The sequence below is a fragment of the Miscanthus floridulus genome, chromosome 12 (assembly GCF_019320115.1).
Source record: "Miscanthus floridulus cultivar M001 chromosome 12, ASM1932011v1, whole genome shotgun sequence".
NCBI classification, from domain to species: Eukaryota; Viridiplantae; Streptophyta; class Magnoliopsida; order Poales; family Poaceae; genus Miscanthus; species Miscanthus floridulus.
In genome coordinates, this window is record NC_089591.1 from 71,855,726 (window position 1) to 71,872,651 (window position 16,926).

At 52.1% G+C, this 16,926-nt stretch overlaps 2 protein-coding genes across 2 annotated transcripts; both read right to left on the bottom strand.

Annotated features, from left to right (window-relative positions):
* Positions 1 to 3,004: 3,004 nt before the first annotated feature.
* On the bottom strand, positions 3,005 to 10,257 carry LOC136497439 (uncharacterized). Its single transcript, XM_066493235.1, has 2 exons — positions 9,758 to 10,257; positions 3,005 to 3,794 (listed from the first exon to the last, which is right to left on the bottom strand). Exons 1-2 carry the CDS (start codon positions 10,120 to 10,122, stop codon positions 3,272 to 3,274), a joined length of 888 nt encoding a protein of 295 aa, XP_066349332.1. The 5' UTR covers positions 10,123 to 10,257; the 3' UTR covers positions 3,005 to 3,271.
* On the bottom strand, positions 7,406 to 8,615 carry LOC136497440 (uncharacterized). Its single transcript, XM_066493236.1, has one exon. The coding sequence runs from the start codon at positions 8,081 to 8,083 to the stop codon at positions 7,514 to 7,516; it is 570 nt and encodes a 189-aa protein (XP_066349333.1). The 5' UTR covers positions 8,084 to 8,615; the 3' UTR covers positions 7,406 to 7,513.
* Positions 10,258 to 16,926: the final 6,669 nt, after the last annotated feature.

Here is a 16,926-nt window from a genome sequence, read left to right on the forward strand (position 1 = left end):
AGTCGGTTTTAATTGTAAATCTTCATGTATTTGGAGTCTAACTCGAAGATAAACATCCCACCCTATAAATATGCCCCGAGGATACAGGGGTGGTCGATATAGCGTACGGAAGTTCGGTTTTCGCTAGGATGCTGCAAGGAGCGCCTCTACGAGCTGCACGCACCACTACAGAAATGATTTGTAGAGATGCCTCTCTTTTCTAACAGAAGCCGTTGTCTTAGCACGTCATTACTAACTTTCACGGGAGGCACTGTAGCTATACAACCGTGGCTAGAAATCAATTTTTAGAGACGGTTTCATTAAAAAATCTGCCTCTAGAAATGTTTCTATTTTTAGCGGCGGTTCCGTTAAGAGAACCGCCTATGAAAATGCTATTTTCAAGGATGGTGCTTATGTCAACCGTCTCTGAAAATGAGTGATTTTCGGATACGGTTCTCTTAAGACAACAACCTCTGAAAATCGATTTTCAGAGACGGTTGACTCTTAAAAATAGCTGCAGCACAAATAAATTCATATCGTTTTTAAATGAAGTCAGATGAAGACAAACTTTATATCAAAATTGTAGAGCTCGACGAGATCTAAAACTTTGTAGTTGATAAAATTTTTGTTTGAGATCATTTAGTGTTCCAAATATATAAATTAAGTCTCAGATTTTGAATTTCAAATTTTTGAGTTTTTCAAATGACCTTGGATGGAGAAATTTCTATATCAAAGTTGTAGTACTCGACGGGATCTAAAATTTTGTAGTTGAAAGTTTTCTCATTTAAGATTGTTTATTAGTTAAAATATTGATTACAAGATTTGTACATATTAGTATAAATAGAAAGCACCGTAGAATTAAACACAAACGACTGTGTGGTGCGGTGACAGGGGAGGGATTGCGCAAGGGAGAGGTTGTGGGTTCGAATCCCGGGTGTCGGCACTTATTCAAAAAACAAGTGAAAAATCATCGGTCCTTCGGGCTACATTAGAAATATGTTTTCCTTATTTTTATTAGACTCTAAATGATTTTTTAAAAAAATTAAAAAATTATTTTTAGGGACAGTTGAGACAACTGCCTCTTAAATGATTTTAAAAAAAATTGAAAATTATTTTTAGGGACGGTTGACTTAAGTCAACCATCCCTAAAAATAATTTTCACTTGTTTTTTTCAGAGGCGGTTGACTTAAGTCAACCGTCCCTAAAAATAATTTTCAATTTTTTTTTAAAAAAATCATTTATAGTCTAGTAAAAAGAAAATCGATTTTTAGAGGCGGTTTTAAAATCGTCTCTGAAAATCACTTATTTTTATAATCGCTGGCATAGTAGCGGTTTTAAAACTGTCTCTGAAGATCATTTTTTACCGTCTCTAAAAATGTTTTCTGTACTAGTGACGTGGGCGTGCTCGTATGTAACGGTGTGTTTTAGTGTCAACACCGTTATTGCTCTTCAAATTACTGATACTTGGTAGCTAGTGTTAATTGTAGGCTCTGTTCGCTTAAACTACTTCAACAGTACTTTTTAGCGAACGAATAGTGTTTTTCTCTCACAACAAATCAGCATAAACCAAATTTTAACGAAACAAACAGGGCCGTGTCAAATTTCAGTTCTAATGATCTAAAATGAACTGTGAGGCCTGTTCATTACTGGATGCTTTGCCATATTGCCATTGATGCTGGTCATTGGTCAACAGCGGTACAATAGCTTGAACTGAAAATACTTAGCCGCATTCTGTCTGAGTTCTTGCAGGTGGAGAACTCTGAGAGTATAAAGAGTTGCTCCTCTGTTGGTATAGTGTTGCTGCCCGTTGTTGCCATGTTGGCTACCATTGTTGTTTGACTTCCAATCCATGTGTTTTGTGCAGGCATGATCACTGGCGGAACCAGGGGCCCCAAGCACAGTGATTTGTTTTAAATACCTATAGAAAATTCGATTGCATAGTTAAAAATATTATTATTTCACTCTATAAATATATGTGCAAGACCGTTGAAAAGCTATTGAGACATACATTTGTTGTCCATATTTATCATGTTTACTAGGTGTCATCGTATTGTCCTGCCCCCTTATTCAAAAGTTCTGATTCCGCCTCTGGGCATGATTTGAGTGTGCAAGTATAATTTGAAGTGATAGCCAATGAGCTGCCTCTAAGCGCATAAATGACTAGAACGAGCCGCAAACTACTAAAATGTTTTTGAGACCGTTTCATGTGCACGGAGTTTATTGTAGCTTCGCTGTGACTAGGCTTTGTTCACTTGTCTTATAATCCGTACTTTTCAGCTTATTTTTTTAGCCGGAATAATATTTTTCTCACACAACAAATCAGTCGGAACAGTGTTTCGGTTTGTTTTTTCAGTGAAGCGAACATGGCCTATGTATTTAGTGCTATAGACCTGTTTGGTAGAGCTTATCTACCTCCTGATTCTATGTAAAAAGTGATTCTGCACTAGAAATGATTATATATGATTCTATAAAATCAGGAGAAGATGTTTTTAGCTCCAGCCTCCTAATTTATTTTAGAGAATAATTTCACCAGAATCAACATGAGTCACTTTACTGTTAAGAAGTGTTTGGCACTGTTTTTTTTAGCTCCAGTTTCCTAATTCATTTTAGAGAATAATTTCATGAGATCAACACGAAAAATTTCTATGTTAAAAAGTGTTTGGCATAGCTTTTCTTATATTCAGCCCAGAAACTGCTCTAAAAGCTTTGTCAAATAGGTTCTTTTGCACTTGTGAGGAACAACAATATGATTTATTCAAATAGGCCCTTTCGCACTTGCTGTGAGGAACAACAATATGACTTATTTGAGACGACGTGGTTGTCTCTATTAATGAGGATAGAAAAAATCCCACTTATGTTCCGGCCAAACCAAACACAACACATTTAGAGGGGGAGAGCCTTATTTTGACCTCCCTCAACTACCGATGTTGTTCGATTTTCCTCTACATCCTAAACTGTCTAATACTGGACAAATCACACTCAAAATCCATGTATCGCATAAGAAAGCAGTGAAAGCGCCCAGTACGAGACAATGTCACGAGGGTAATCAAATATAGCCATCTAGTATGTGTTTTATCTAAATTAACTGCCCTATAGCTACAATATACAAAGAGATATTAGTAGTATCGTGATTCATGTGCCCATATATATTCTATACATTTCCCCTAGGAACTACCAAGCAACTAGTCCTGGAGCTCATTCCATCCTATGAACAAGTGATGGCCTGTTCGCTTGAGCTGGCTCCTCGTTTGAGCTGGTTGCAGCTGTGGCTGCGGCCGCAGTAGTTTGCAGTTCAAAAACTGCAGCCACAGCCACAGCCGAAGCTGCAGGGGACAGGTAGACCTCCAAGGCCAATGCCAGTGGAACTATGCTCTTCCCGTTCCACAGCTTCCACCACGGCTTCGTAAAGCTTTGTCCATGAGCAACCATCACCTGTCCCAACCACATTCCAAACCGTAAAATTGGGGCTCGGTGTGGCGACTACCATGTCAGCAATGCTGCCCACTTCCGCTACTGATCGTGGGAAGTCCAATGCCAAGTTATCGACTTTGTGCTCGTAAATTTTCCCATTCCTGTCAACCTTGTATCTCGACGTCCCACTGAAGCAGCCATATGATTCCCATGGGACACGTGGAGTGCCCCACAGCTCCCACCGGACAACTATTGAAGTCTCTGTCAGTTGCCAAATGCGTGATACATCAAGCCCAATTTCTCTGAATAGTAGGCGCCCGTGGAATCTAAGTGCCCAGAAGATAGTCTTGTAGTTGTCGAGCCCATGAAAAGTGTTTAGTGGGTCGACAAATGTGATGTCTTCACTGCAATAGATGTAAAAAATATTTTCAGTTTCCATTTTACAGAGTGTAGAAGCATGCCTACAAAGAATAAGCTTGCAAGAGATTGCAAAATTCAGGCCTAGTGTCCTTATCAGAGAAAATTAATAGCAAACTTTTGATGATGACTTGCATCTGCCTTTGTGCTGAACTTCGTTGTTTTGACAAAGAAAGGATTTTATTAATTCAAGGTCATTGCATAGTGTTGATACAATTACAATATCTTGACCACACTTCTGACCTCTGCAAAAAGGACACAGCCAAAAACAACCCTAATGGCTCTCAATCCTAAGACTAGATCGCCACCCATCTGCTGAATTTGTCTGTCAAGGGCGTCAATGCCCAAGACAGCGGGTCCTCGGCTACGGAGCTCGTAGCCTTGGCTGATAATGGCGTCGGGGTTGTTGCCCGGTTGCCCAATGGTGAAGGAGGTGAGATTAGGAAGAAGAGAGAGGATTAAGATTGGTAATTCTTGATTGATTCCCAAGAGTGCCAATTACATGGAATATATAGGCCCGTGGCCAGCTAATAAAAAGGAAACAAACTCCTTTATTCTAGCAATATCTGATTCTAGCATTATCTGATTGCATGGCTGCATGCCTAAATCAGCTCCTAGATGCGTGGCCGGCGTCGGTACTGGACGCCCCACATGACATCTCTCCCCCCCTCGACGAGCAGCTCGTCCTCGAGCTGGAATGTGGGGTAGCGGGCGACGAAGCTGTCGAGGTCTTCCCATGATGCTGATGAAGCGGGTTCGCCCTTCCAGTAAACGAGCAGCTAGCAAACGCCACGGTTAAGGCGAGCGCGCGTGACGCGGTCGGGCTCCGGAACCGCCGCGCCGTGGTGGATCGGTGGTAGGGCCGGTGGCGACGTCGGGGGCGTGCCGACGAACTTTTTCAGGAGGCCGACGTGGAAGACGTCGTGAAGGCGGGCGCTATCCGGCAGCTCCAGGCGGTAGGCGACGGCGTCGACTCGGTACGGCCCGTAGAAGCGGGGTTTAAGTTTGCCCGTGGTTGGAGCTTGGAGGGACGTTGCAGCATGCTGACGAAGGCGGAGCCATAACCAGTCGCCGACGGCGTAGTGGACCTCCCTGTGGTGCTTGTCGTAGTAGGCCTTGTACACCGCCTGAGCCTGCTGAAGCCGGTAGCGGACGTCGGCGAGCAGCTCGTCACGTTCCGCCATGGACTTGGCCACGGCTGCAATCCTGGTGTCGTCGGGCTCGTAGGAACGGATCGTGGGCGGGTCACGGCCGTAGACGATCTTGAAGGGCGTGTCTTTGAGCGCTGTCTAGAACGCTGTGTTGTAGATGAACTCCGCCCATGGGAGCCAACGTACCCATTGCCGAGGACGGTCACCGGTGAGGCAGCGGAGGTACATGACGATGATCTTGTTTGCGGCCTCTGTCTGTCCGTCCCCTTGTGGGTGGAACGCCGACGTCATGTGGAGCTTGGTGCCCATGAGCCGCATGAGCTCGCGCCAGAATGCTGATGTGAAGATGGGATCCTGGTCAGAGACCATAGACTGCGGGACGCCATGGAGGCGTACAATCTCTGCGAAGAATGCCCGGGCCACCGACTCCGCCGTGTACGGGTGCGCGAGGGGGATGAAGTGGCAGTACTTGCTGAAGCGATCCACCACCGTGAGGATGACAGACTTGCCGCCCACGTGCGGGAGCGCCTCGATGAAGTCGAGGCCGACATCAGTCCAAACCGCCGTCGGGACGGGCAGCGACAGAAGGAGACCCGCGGGGTGTAGGTGCTCAGACTTGTACTGCTGGCAGGTGGCGCAGGCGCGGATGTGATCTTGCACCGTCTTGCGAAGGTTGGGCGAGTGGAAGTTCCGGCGGAGGCGATGGAGCGTGCGCTGAACACCCTCATGTCCATCGTCGTGGACGGCGGTGAGCACCTCGTGGAGCAGTGGTGATGCCGGCGGGATGTAGAGGCGGTCGTTGAATGCAACGAGGCCGTCGAGGAGCGACCAGGGAACCGCGCGTGTACCCGCCGCCAGCTCGTCCTTGAGCGCCACCAGAGCCGGATCGGTGGACGTATCTTGGCGAAGGCGGTCGATGAAGTCGAAGCGGGGGACCGAGATAGCCAGGGTCACGGCCTCCTCCGTGTCGCGGCGAGAAAGGGCGTCCGCGACTGTGTTCGTGTTCCCCGCCTTGTACTCGACGGAGAAGTCGAAGCCGAGGAGCTTGCCCACCCAGTGGTGCTGTGGAATGGTGGCCAAGCGTTGATCCAAGAGGAACTTGAGACTGAAACGATCAGTCCTTACCACGAAGCGGCGTCCCCACAAGTATGGCCTCCAATGGCGGATGGCGAGGACGAGGCCAATGAGTTCACATTCGTACGCCGCCAAGGACGCATGGCGTGGCGCGGTCGGCCGGCTGAAGAACGCCAGCGGGTGCTGGTCCTGAAGGAGCACTGCATCGAACCCGTTACTTGACGCGTCGCACTCGACGACGAAGGCGCGGTTGAAGTTGGGCAGGGCGAGAACAGGCGTCGTCGTCACGGCTGTCTTGAGGGCGGCGAAAGCCGTAGCAGCTTCCGGAGTCCAGGAGAACCCTTCCTTGCGGAGGAGGGCGGTCAGGGGGGCGGCGATCGTGCCGAATTCCCTGACAAACTTGCGGTAGTACCCTGCCAGGCCGAGGAAGCCCCAGACCGCCCGCGCCGAGCGAGGTTGTGGCCAGTCGACCACTGCTTGGACCTTGGCAGGATCCATGGCGACACCCGCAGCGGAGATGATGTGGCCGAGGTAGGAGATCGATTCGACCCCGAACGCGCACTTGGATCGCTTGATGAAGAGCTGATGCTGCTGGAGCGTGCTGAGGACGGCGCGCACGTGGCGAAGATGATCAGCTCATGACTCGCTGTAGATGAGGATATCGTCGAAGAAGACGAGGACGAAGCGGCGGAGGAAGGGGCGCAAAACGTCGTGCATGAGCGCCTAGAATGTTGTCGGCGCGTTGCAGAGGCCGAACGGCATGACGAGAAATTCGTAGAGGCCGTCGTGGGTGCGGAAGGCGGTCTTGGCGACGTCATCGGCGCGCATCCGAACCTGGTGGTAACCGGAGCGCAGGTCGAGCTTGGTGAAGAAGCGGGCGTGGCGGAGCTCGTCCAGTAGTTCGTCGACCACTGGAATCGGGAACGCATCCTTGATTGTGATGGCGTTCAGGGCACGATAGTCCACGCAGAATCGCCAGGAGCCATCGGCCTTCCGGACCAAGAGAACCGGCGACGAGAACGCCGAGGAGCTGCGGCGAATGATGCCCTGGGCCATCATCGCGGTGCATTGGCCCTCCAATTCATCCTTGTGCGCGGCGGGGTAGCGGTACGACCGGACAGTCACCGAGGCGGATCCCGGCAGAAGGTTGATGCAGTGGTCGCGTGTGCGTGCCGGAGGCATGCCGGAGGGCTCGGCGAAGACAGGAGCAAACTCCTCAAGGATGGCGGTGAGGAGATCGGCGCCGATAAAGGCTGGAGCGCCGGGCCTTTGGGAGCCACCGTGCCGCACCAGCGCATCCGGCGGCCGCCACGCCAGAAGGACATGGTGAGGGCACCGAAATCCCACAGAATCGGGCCCAGCGTTGCTAGCCACTGGGTCCCCAGGACGACGTCGTACCCAGCCAACGGCAGGGCGTAGAAATCCGCGGTGAACTCCTCGTCATTGATGGAGAACGGCGCGTTGCGGAACACGTCGGGGCACTAGACGCGCTCGCCATTGGCCACTGTCACCCGCAGTTGTCCCTGGGTGATGGACGGGAGCGAGGCGCGGGCGGCCGCCTCCTCGGCGATGAAGTTGTGCGTCGAACCGGAGTCGAGCAGGGCGAGGAGGGAGGTGTCGCCCATCGTGAGACGCATCTGCATGGTTTCACTGGTGCGCACGCCAGCGATGGCATGGAGTGAGATCTGGGGCTCCCCTGGAGTGGCCTCGTCTGTCTTAGAGTCGTCGTCGTCCTTGGCCGCCGCCAAGTCGAAAAGGAAGATGCGTTGGCAGACGCGGTTGTGGCCTCGCCCAAACTTCTCGTTGCAATTGAAGTAGAGGCCTAGGCGGCAGCGCTCTTCCATCTCTGCCTGCGACAGGCGCTTGACCTGGCGGCCCTCGATGGTGACCGGCTGTGGCGCTGGTGCGGGCGCCGTGTTGGGCGCTGGGAGCGCCAGACAGGGTGGTGGCGCCGGTAGGAGGCCCCTCTGGTGATCACGCCCGGGTCGTGGTGGTGGCGCGGCCGCCACGCCACACTGCTCGCGGAGCTCCAACTTGCGGGCGAGGCTCATGGCGACAGCGAGGGACTGAGGGTTGTGGACCTCGACGTCGAGGCTAAGTGGCGGCTAGAGGCCCCCGGTGAAGAGTTGGACGCGTTGTTCCTCATCGAGGCGCCCGGCACGAGGGAGGAGCGCTTGAAAACGTTCCTGGTACTCCTCGATAGTGCCGGTGCGCTTGCACGAGGCCAATTCGTGGAGGGGATTGGAGCGCAGCGGTGGTCCGTAGCGGAGATGGAGAAGATCCTTGAAGCGGCGCCAGGAAGGGATGCCCTCGTCTGTCTGGACCTGGATGTACCACAGCTGGGCGCCCTCCTCCAAATTGTAGGAAGCCATCCACACTTTCTCTTCCTCCATGATCCTTTGTTGGTGGAAATAGGATTCGCACCGGTTAATGAAGATCAGCGGGTCAGACTTGCCGTCATAGCGCGGGAAGTCGAGCTTTTGGAACCGTGGCGGCCGATCTTGGTGGTGCTCCCCTGTCCCGGAGTGTGAGGAGGGTGACCCACCGCCCGGTGGTGGGCGCACGGCGTCCAGGCGCTGAATGGCCTGGGCGTTGGCCTCCACGGACGTCTGGAGCGTCCGGATGGACGCGACCAGGGAATCCAAGGTCGCCTACAAGGCGGCGTTGTTCACAGTGTTGTCACCCATGGCGTGGATGCGGCGTGGGGTGGGCGGCGCAGAGGAATTCCTGGGCTCTGATACCAGGTTGTCAAGGGCGTCAATGCCCAAGACAGCGGGTCCTCGGCTACGGAGCTCGTAGCCTTGGCTGATAATGGCGTCGGGGTTGTTGCCCGGCTGCCCAATGGTGAAGGAGGTGAGATTAGGAAGAAGAGAGAGGATTAAGATTGGTAATTCTTGATTGATTCCCAAGAGTGGCAATTACATGGAATATATAGGCCCGTGGCCAGCTAATAAAAATGAAACAAACTCCTTTATTCTAGCAATATCTGATTCTAGCATTATCTGATTGCATGGCTGCATGCCTAAATCAGCTCCTAGATGCGTGGCCGGCGTCGGTACTGGACGCCCCACATGACATCGTCATTGCCACAAACTAGTGTGCCATATAGTCTGTAATTATTTTCGGTGTTAGGTTGGTGTCTGTTCAGCTCTGGGCAGTAAGCTATGGCTTAACAGCACTTGTAAAACTTCTCCCCTCTTAATGAAAAATGTGCCTTAAGTTTCAAAAAAAAAATGAAAAATGTGCCTTGATAGACGGTCATGAAAAAAATGATGACTGTTGCATCTCATTGCCCTATAACGAACCAAGCAATAAACTTGTTGCTCATCTATTGATTCTCAGTTCTCAATATTGCATATGAGTTATGACAAATTATCAGTTCTACTAGAAGGCTAGGTGAAATAAGCAAACAATTAGTGTACTTCATTTCTAGAATCATGACTGGCATCACTGAAAAATCACCATTATGTTTCATGATGGCCACTACTCCTGTATTTATGTAAACACCAAGTGACCATTAGCTGCTCAATTTCTATGTTTGACCTCAATCCCCCCGAAATACCAAACTAGAATTAGCACCACGGAAACTTCTCTATGATCAGCAATTAGCATACTAATCCAACTTAATCCAATTCGTACAACAATCGCGATCGATTCTCAAAGGCCTAACCCAAAATTAACTAAAATATAGCAAACCCAAAGGGAAAATGGCTCTTTTTACCCACCGGTAGATATTGTAGTTGGGTTCCCGGTCGAAGACGTCGGGCAGGTCGTCCCGCAGCGTGCGCACCGCCGTCCCGAGGTTGAGGTAAAAATCCGACCTTTGCGGATCCCCGCCGCCCTTGCCCCGGTTCTTGGTCGCCGTGGACTTGGACGCTGGGTCTGCTGCCTGCTGCGGGGCGCTGAGTAGGAGAAGGAGACTGAGGTGGCCCGGGGCCGCGACCTGCGCAGCGCCAGAGCCGGAGCCGGAGCCTTGGATCTTGCCACCGCCGTGGCCCGGCTGGGCGAGCTGGGGCTTGAGGAGGGGACTCGGGGGCAACTTGCATGACGGACCTGACGGCGTTGTGAGCTTGGGAAGGAGGAACGCCATGGCTCCCTGCTTCTTGCTTCCTTGCTCTTCGATTTCTCTGGTCTCCTCTGCTTCGTCTACGAGGCTCGGTGTCCCATGGAGAAGCTTCCAAATCCAATGGGGGATGCGTTCTTGGGGGCTTGCGTTCGTGTGTGTAGAGAAGGGGAAGGGGATTTGAGTGGCTCTGAATAAGCCTGGGCAAAATACCCGATACCCATTACCCGTACCTAAATTACTCGAACCTGGACCTGAATTACCCGAACCCGAGGTACCCGATTCTAAATTCGGATAGCGATTTTGATTACCCGAAATTAGTTTGGGTAATTCGGGTAATATCCCCCGGTACCCAAACTACCCGAACTACCCAAAGATTTGTTTTGTCTTTGTATTCATCATGTGTTGTTAGCTGAACCATTTAACTTATCACTTTATTAGAATATAATTCTCTCTATTTGAATGAGTGACGGTAATATATTATTCTCTACAAATTGCTATTGAAATTCTATACAAATTGCTGCTGAAATTATGTATAGATCGCTACTGAAATTTAGTGTAGTTTGTTGTTTTCTGTAAATTTAGGTATATCGGGTAATACCCGAACCCGAACCTGAATTATTGGGTACCCGAATTTGCGGGTAGTGTTTTTTCGAGAGTAATATCGGATAGCAATTTTTATTACCCGAATTTTAAATTACCCGAATTACCCGATCCGAAAAAATCGGCTAACCCGAACGCCCAGGCTCAGCTCTGAAAGCTGCAGCGAAGCCAGTGGGAGGAAAGATTGAGTTATTGACTTGTTGTGAGTCACTGGTCCGACGTGGTGTAGTCTGGTTTTTCTTCCTTCTTTTCCATATTCCGTTCTTAGCAAGCTGTTTCAGTCCCTCGCGATAAAAAAAAAAAGTTGTTTCAGTCCCTCTATTCTTCAAAGAAAGACGATCAAGGCAATCAAAGAAAGAAAGAGGATAATAAATCAACATGCTAAAAAGGGCAGTTTGTTGACAAGGGTCATGATAATAGTCTTTAGGAGATACTAGAAGAAGAATAAATCAACGATGGCTCTCCTTGTGAGGGAGAGGAAATATTCGTCTGTTGTGGACTCTTTCGTAGGCCGACAGTACCGACGCAGGGCCAGGCGTGCCGCTTCCAGCAGTGGCTAAGACGCCTCTAGTTGTTTTTAGAAGTCAATAAGTTAGGAGGATTTTTAGGATCTCAGTCTTGGTTTGTTAGGAAAGCACTTGAACTATAAATGTGGCTTAGAAAGGATGTAATCAGTTATCAAAGAAGAAGAGAACCTCCCGAGCGGGTGGGGTTCCTCTTCGACAGTGGCTGCGTGCTGTTCTGCCGCTGCCGCCGGCGATAACTCCACCGCGCCTCGCTACCCTCTCCGTTCTAATTCCCAGTCTCAGCTCCTTCTCCATTCTCCCCTGCGTACTCCACGGCGGCAACGCCGTATCAATTTGGTATCAGAGACCATCCCTGGTGCATCGACTTCCATGTCCGGCACCATTCTTGATCCTGCGGCCATGGACGCAAAGCTCGATCGCATCTTGGGCCAACTCACCACCATCAACAACCGCCTCAATTCCCACGACTCTCGTCTAGCGCGCGTGGAGACCGGCGAGACCAACGACGGCAAGGGCGCCGGCGGGAACGACGACCACAGTGGCGATGACGATGTGGAGGACGACGCGCACGACATCGAGCGTAACCGCGCCTGGGCCTCGTTTCGCGACCGAGACCGCTTCGCCCGCGGCGCATTCGAGCGCGACTTCTCCAGCCGCGGCTACGACGATCGTGGCGGCCGCGGCCACGATGATCGCGGTGGGCGGGGTTATGAAAACCGCGGTGAGCGCTGCTACGAAGACTGCGGCGGCCGCGGCTACACCGACCGCGGCTTCGACGACTATGACGCCCGCGACTTCAGCCGGGGCGCCCGTGACTACGGACGAGCAGGCCGTGACCGTGACCAAGATCGCGACTACGACCGCGGTGGAGGCCGTTTCCTCGATCAACGTCGCGAGCCGCACAGGGCACCCAAAATTCTGTTTCCCACCTTCAATGGGGAGTCAGATCCATTGACCTGGCTCAATAAATGCGACAATTTCTTCCGCGGCCATCGTGTTCCAGAAGATGAGAAGGTGTGGATGGCATCCCTGCACCTCGACGGTACCGCGGTGGAGTGGTACTACCAGATGGAGCGCGACTTCGGCATGGTTCCGTGGCTGTGTTTCATGGACTTCGTCAACCTCCGTTTCGGGCCGTCGATCCGCACCAACTCGATCGCGGAGATCATGGCCTTGATCCGCACAGGCATCGTGGAGGACTATTCACGGCGCTTCCTGGCCCTACTCGTGCGTTGCGACGACCTCACCACGCGGACGGTGATTGACCTCTACACGGGAGGTTTGGGTCAGCCACTGGCCCACGACGTCGAGATGCAGCACCCCGCCAATCTTCAGAAGGCCATGAGCCTCGCGCGGGTGTTCGAGTTGCGCCAAGCGGAGGCCTCTGCTGTCAACAGTTCGGCGGCGCCTAAGGGCTCTAGCTGTCAGGCAATTGCGTCGGCCACCACTGCTGCCTCTGGCGCCATGGTGCAGGATGGCAAGACGGAGGGGTCGTGGCCACGCTTTCGCCGCCTCACGTCGGCGGAGATGCAGGAGAAACACCAAAGTGGGCAGTGCTATTTCTGCCCGGAGCCGTACAACAAGGATCATAAGTGCACCGCCAAGGGTGTCTTCCTCATGGACTTAGCGAACGGCGAGGACGACCCCCTCAGCGAGATCAACGACTTGGAGATATCCCTCTCCGCGCTGACCGGCCTCAACTCCGCTGATTCTATGTTGCTGCAGGTCACAGTGAGTGGCGTCTAGCTGCGGCCGTTGGTGGACACGAGCTCCACCCACACGTTCATCCACTCCACGCTCGCGCATCGCCTGGGTCTCACCGTCACGCCGCACGCCAGCCTCAACGTCATGGTGGCCAACGGCGACCGGGTGCGCAGCCGGGGCGTCTGCCTCGCTACTCCGGTCACCATTGGTGGGGAGGCCTTCTCCATCGACTGTTTTACACTTGACTTGGGCGGCTTCGATCTGGTCCTTGGCGTCCAGTGGCTCCGGACGCTGGGGCCCATCGTTTGGGACTTCGGCGCCCTGGCGATGTCTTTCTGGTACAACGGCCGCTCCCATCACTGGACCGCGCGTGCACAGCCGGGGCGTGGCTGCCCGCGTCATCGCCGACCCCCGTGCGGTGCTGGAAGAGCTACTGCAGTCGTACCATGACATCTTCGAGGAGCCCCATGGCCTGCCGCCACCACGCCGCCACGACCATAGGATCCACCTCCTGCTGAGCACCCCACCTATGGTGGTGCGCCCGTACCGGTACCCGTAGCTCCTCAAGGACAAAATCGAGCGGTAGTGCGAGGACATGCTCGACCAAGGGATCATCAGGGAGTCGACCTCACCATTTTCTTCCTTGGTGCTCCTCGTCCGCAAGCACGACGACAGTTGGCGCTTCTGTGTCGACTACCGCACCCTCAACGACGCCACCGTGAAAGACAAGTTCCCAATCCCGGTGGTCGACGAGCTCCTGGACGAGCTGAAAGGTTGAAAGGTCTTAATATGGCTAGAGGGGGGGTGAATAGCCTATTTAAAAATCTACAAATCAACTAGAGCAATTTGATTAGTATGACAAATAGCGTAATGCAAACTTGCTCTAGCTCTACAAGGGTTGCAAGCCACCTATCCAACAATTCTAGTTGCAATAAATACTTAGGCACACAAACTTGCTATGTAATTACTCACTAAGAGCTCTCAACCTTGCTACTCTAAAGAGCTCAACTAGATGAATGTAAATAATAAAGCAAGCTCTCAATTCTAATTACACTAAAGAGCTTGTATCAACTAGTTTGCAAGAATGTAATTGAGTGAGTAGAGTGATTATACCGACGTGTAGGGGATGAACCAATCACAAGATGAATATATAGCCAATCACCGGGAGAATGCCAAAGAAGAGAGACAATCGATTTTCTCCCGAGGTTCACGTGCTTGCCAACACGCTACGTCCCCGTTGTGTCGACCAACACTTGGTGGTTCGGCGGCTAAGAGGTGTTTCACAAACCTCGTCCACACGATTGGACACCGCAAGAACCGACCCACAAGTGAGGTAACTCAATGACACGAGCAATTTACTAGAGTTACCTTTCGGCACTCCGCCGGGGAAGGTACAACTCCCCTTACAATCACCGGAGACGGCCACGAACAATCACCAACTCGTGCCGATCCTCCACCGCTGCTCCAACCGTCTAGGTGGTGGCAACCACCAAGAGAAACAAGCGAAATCCACAGCGCAACACGAATACCAAGTGCCTCTAGATGCAATCACTCAAGCAATGCACTTGGATTCTCTCCCAATCTCACAATGATGATGGATCAATGATGGAGATGAGTGGGAGGGCTTTGGCTAACCTCACAAGGTTGTTATGTCAATGAAAATGTGCAAGAGTTCTCCTTTGAGCCGGCCATGGGGCTATAAATAGAGCCCCCATCAAATAGAGCCGTTATACCCCTTCACTGGGCAAAACGCGCTCTGACCGGACGCTCCGGTCATACTGACCGGACGCTGGCCCTCAGCGTCCGGTCGCCCGATGGACGCCACGCGTCACCGGCTTCAAACGCTGTTCGTCCAATTTCAACGGCTACGAAGCTAACCGGACGCTCTGGTCAAAACTGACCGGACGCTGAAGCTCCAGCGTCCGGTCGTTTCCAGTAAGCTCCCCGAGGCATGTTTTTTTCGACCGGACGCGTCCGGTCCACCTTGACCGGACGCAGACCAGCGTCTGGTGCTCAACCCTAGCGGCTGTGCCGTCTAACAGCTCGACCGGACGTAGCCCTTCAGCGTCCGGTCGCTGAGTGACCCAGCGTCCGGTCAGTAGACCGACGTCAGCATCATTTCGACCAACTCCATTTCAACTCTAACTACTTCACCCTTACTCAAATGTGCCAACCACCAAGAATTTTGCATCCGACGCAATAGAAAATAGACATTTCATTTTCCCAAAAGCGCCTTGCGCACATGTGTTAGCCTTTTTTCACAAATATTTTCAAGGGTGTTAGCACTCCACTAGATCCTGAATGTATATGCAATGAGTTAGAGCATCTAGTGGCACTTTGATAACCGCATTTCGATACGAGTTTCACTCCTCTTAATAGTACGGCTATCTATCCTAAATGTGATCACACTCACTAAGTGTCTTGATCACTAAAACAAAATGGCTCCTACATTTTATACCTTTGCCTTGAGCCTTTTGTTTTTCTCTTTCTTCTTTTCCAAGTTCAAGCATTTGATCATCACCATGCTATCACCATTGTCATGATCTTCGTCATTGCTTCATCACTTGGAGTAGTGCTACCTATCTCATAATCACTTTGATAAACTAGGTTAGCACTTAGGGTTTCATCAATTAACCAAAACCAAACTAGAGCTTTCAAAGGTGCCCGCTTCTTCACCAAGATCGATTTACACAGCGGGTACCACCAGGTGCGCATGCATCCGGACGACGTCGCCAAGACTGCCTTCCGGACCCACCGAGGGCAATTCGAGTTCCTCGTCATGCCCGTTGGCCTCACCAATGCACCGGCGACATTTCAGGCGCTCATGAACGATGTGCTCAAACCATTCATCTGCCGATTTGTTCTGGTTTTTTTTGATGATATTCTAATCTACAGCCACTCGTGGGCTGAGCACTTACAACATGTCAAGGCTGTGCTGCAGCAGATGCGCGACCATCGTCTCTTCGCCAAGCGCTCCAAATGTTCCTTCGGCGAGCCATCTGTGGCCTACCTCGGTCACATTATCACAGCAGAGGGGGTCGCCATGGATCCTGACAAGGTCGCTACGGTGGAGGCGTGGCCACAACCCTGCTCGGTCCGGGCGCTGCGCGAATTCCTCGGCCTCACTGGTTATTACCGGAAGTTTATCGTCGGGTACGGTGGTGTCACAGTGCCACTCACTACTCTCCTCAAGCGGGAGGCCTTCACCTGGACAGCGGAGGCCGAAGCGGCTTTCCTCGCCCTCAAGATTGCGCTGATCACTACGCCTCTCCTTCAGCTTCCAGACTTCACCAAGCGGTTCGTTGTGGACTGCGATGCGTCTGGCACTGGGTTTGACGCTGTGCTGCACCAGGGTGACGGCGCCATTGCCTTCTTCAGCCGGCCAGTTGCTCCTCACCATGCCAAGCTGCCAGCTTATGAGCGCGAGCTCATTGGGCTAGTCAAGGCTGTCCGTCATTGGCGCCCTTACCTTTGGGGTCGGGCGTTCACCATCCAAACCGACCATTGGAGCCTCAAGTTCCTCCTCGACCAGCGCCTGACGACGATCCCTCAGCACACATGGGTGTCCAAACTGTTCGGCTACGACCTCACAGTTGAGTACCACACTGGGAAGCTCAACACCATCGCGGACGCGCTGTCTCGCCGTGACGAGGAGGCGGCGGTCCTGGCTCTCTCCGGGCCCCTCTTCACCGACTTTGATACCCTGCGTGCTGAGCTGCAGGACGACGTAGCGGCCTAGAACCTTCACCACCAGCTTGCTGCAGGAACAGCGCCGGATGGCTGGCAGCTCGTCGACGGCTTGCTGCCCTACAATGGCCATGTCTTAGTTCCAGAGACCTCCAGATTATGGCCGCAGCTGCTCCGAGATGCTCATGAGGCCGGCCATGAGGGTGTCCAGAAAACTCTCCATCGGCTGTGGGCTTCCTTCTACAACAGCCGTGCCCATCGGCTGGTCCGCGACTTCGTTCGAGGGTGCGCCGTCTGTCAGCGCAACAAG

Coding starts and splice junctions, on each gene's coding strand:
- LOC136497440 (XM_066493236.1), bottom strand. CDS start 8,083: ATGAGCCTCGCCCGCAAGTTGGAGCTCCGCGAGCAGTGTGGCGTGGCG.
- LOC136497439 (XM_066493235.1), bottom strand. CDS start 10,122: ATGGCGTTCCTCCTTCCCAAGCTCACAACGCCGTCAGGTCCGTCATGC. Junction 3,795..9,757: donor CCCAACTACAATATCTACCG/GTGGGTAAAAAG, acceptor CATCTATTGCAG/TGAAGACATCACATTTGTCG.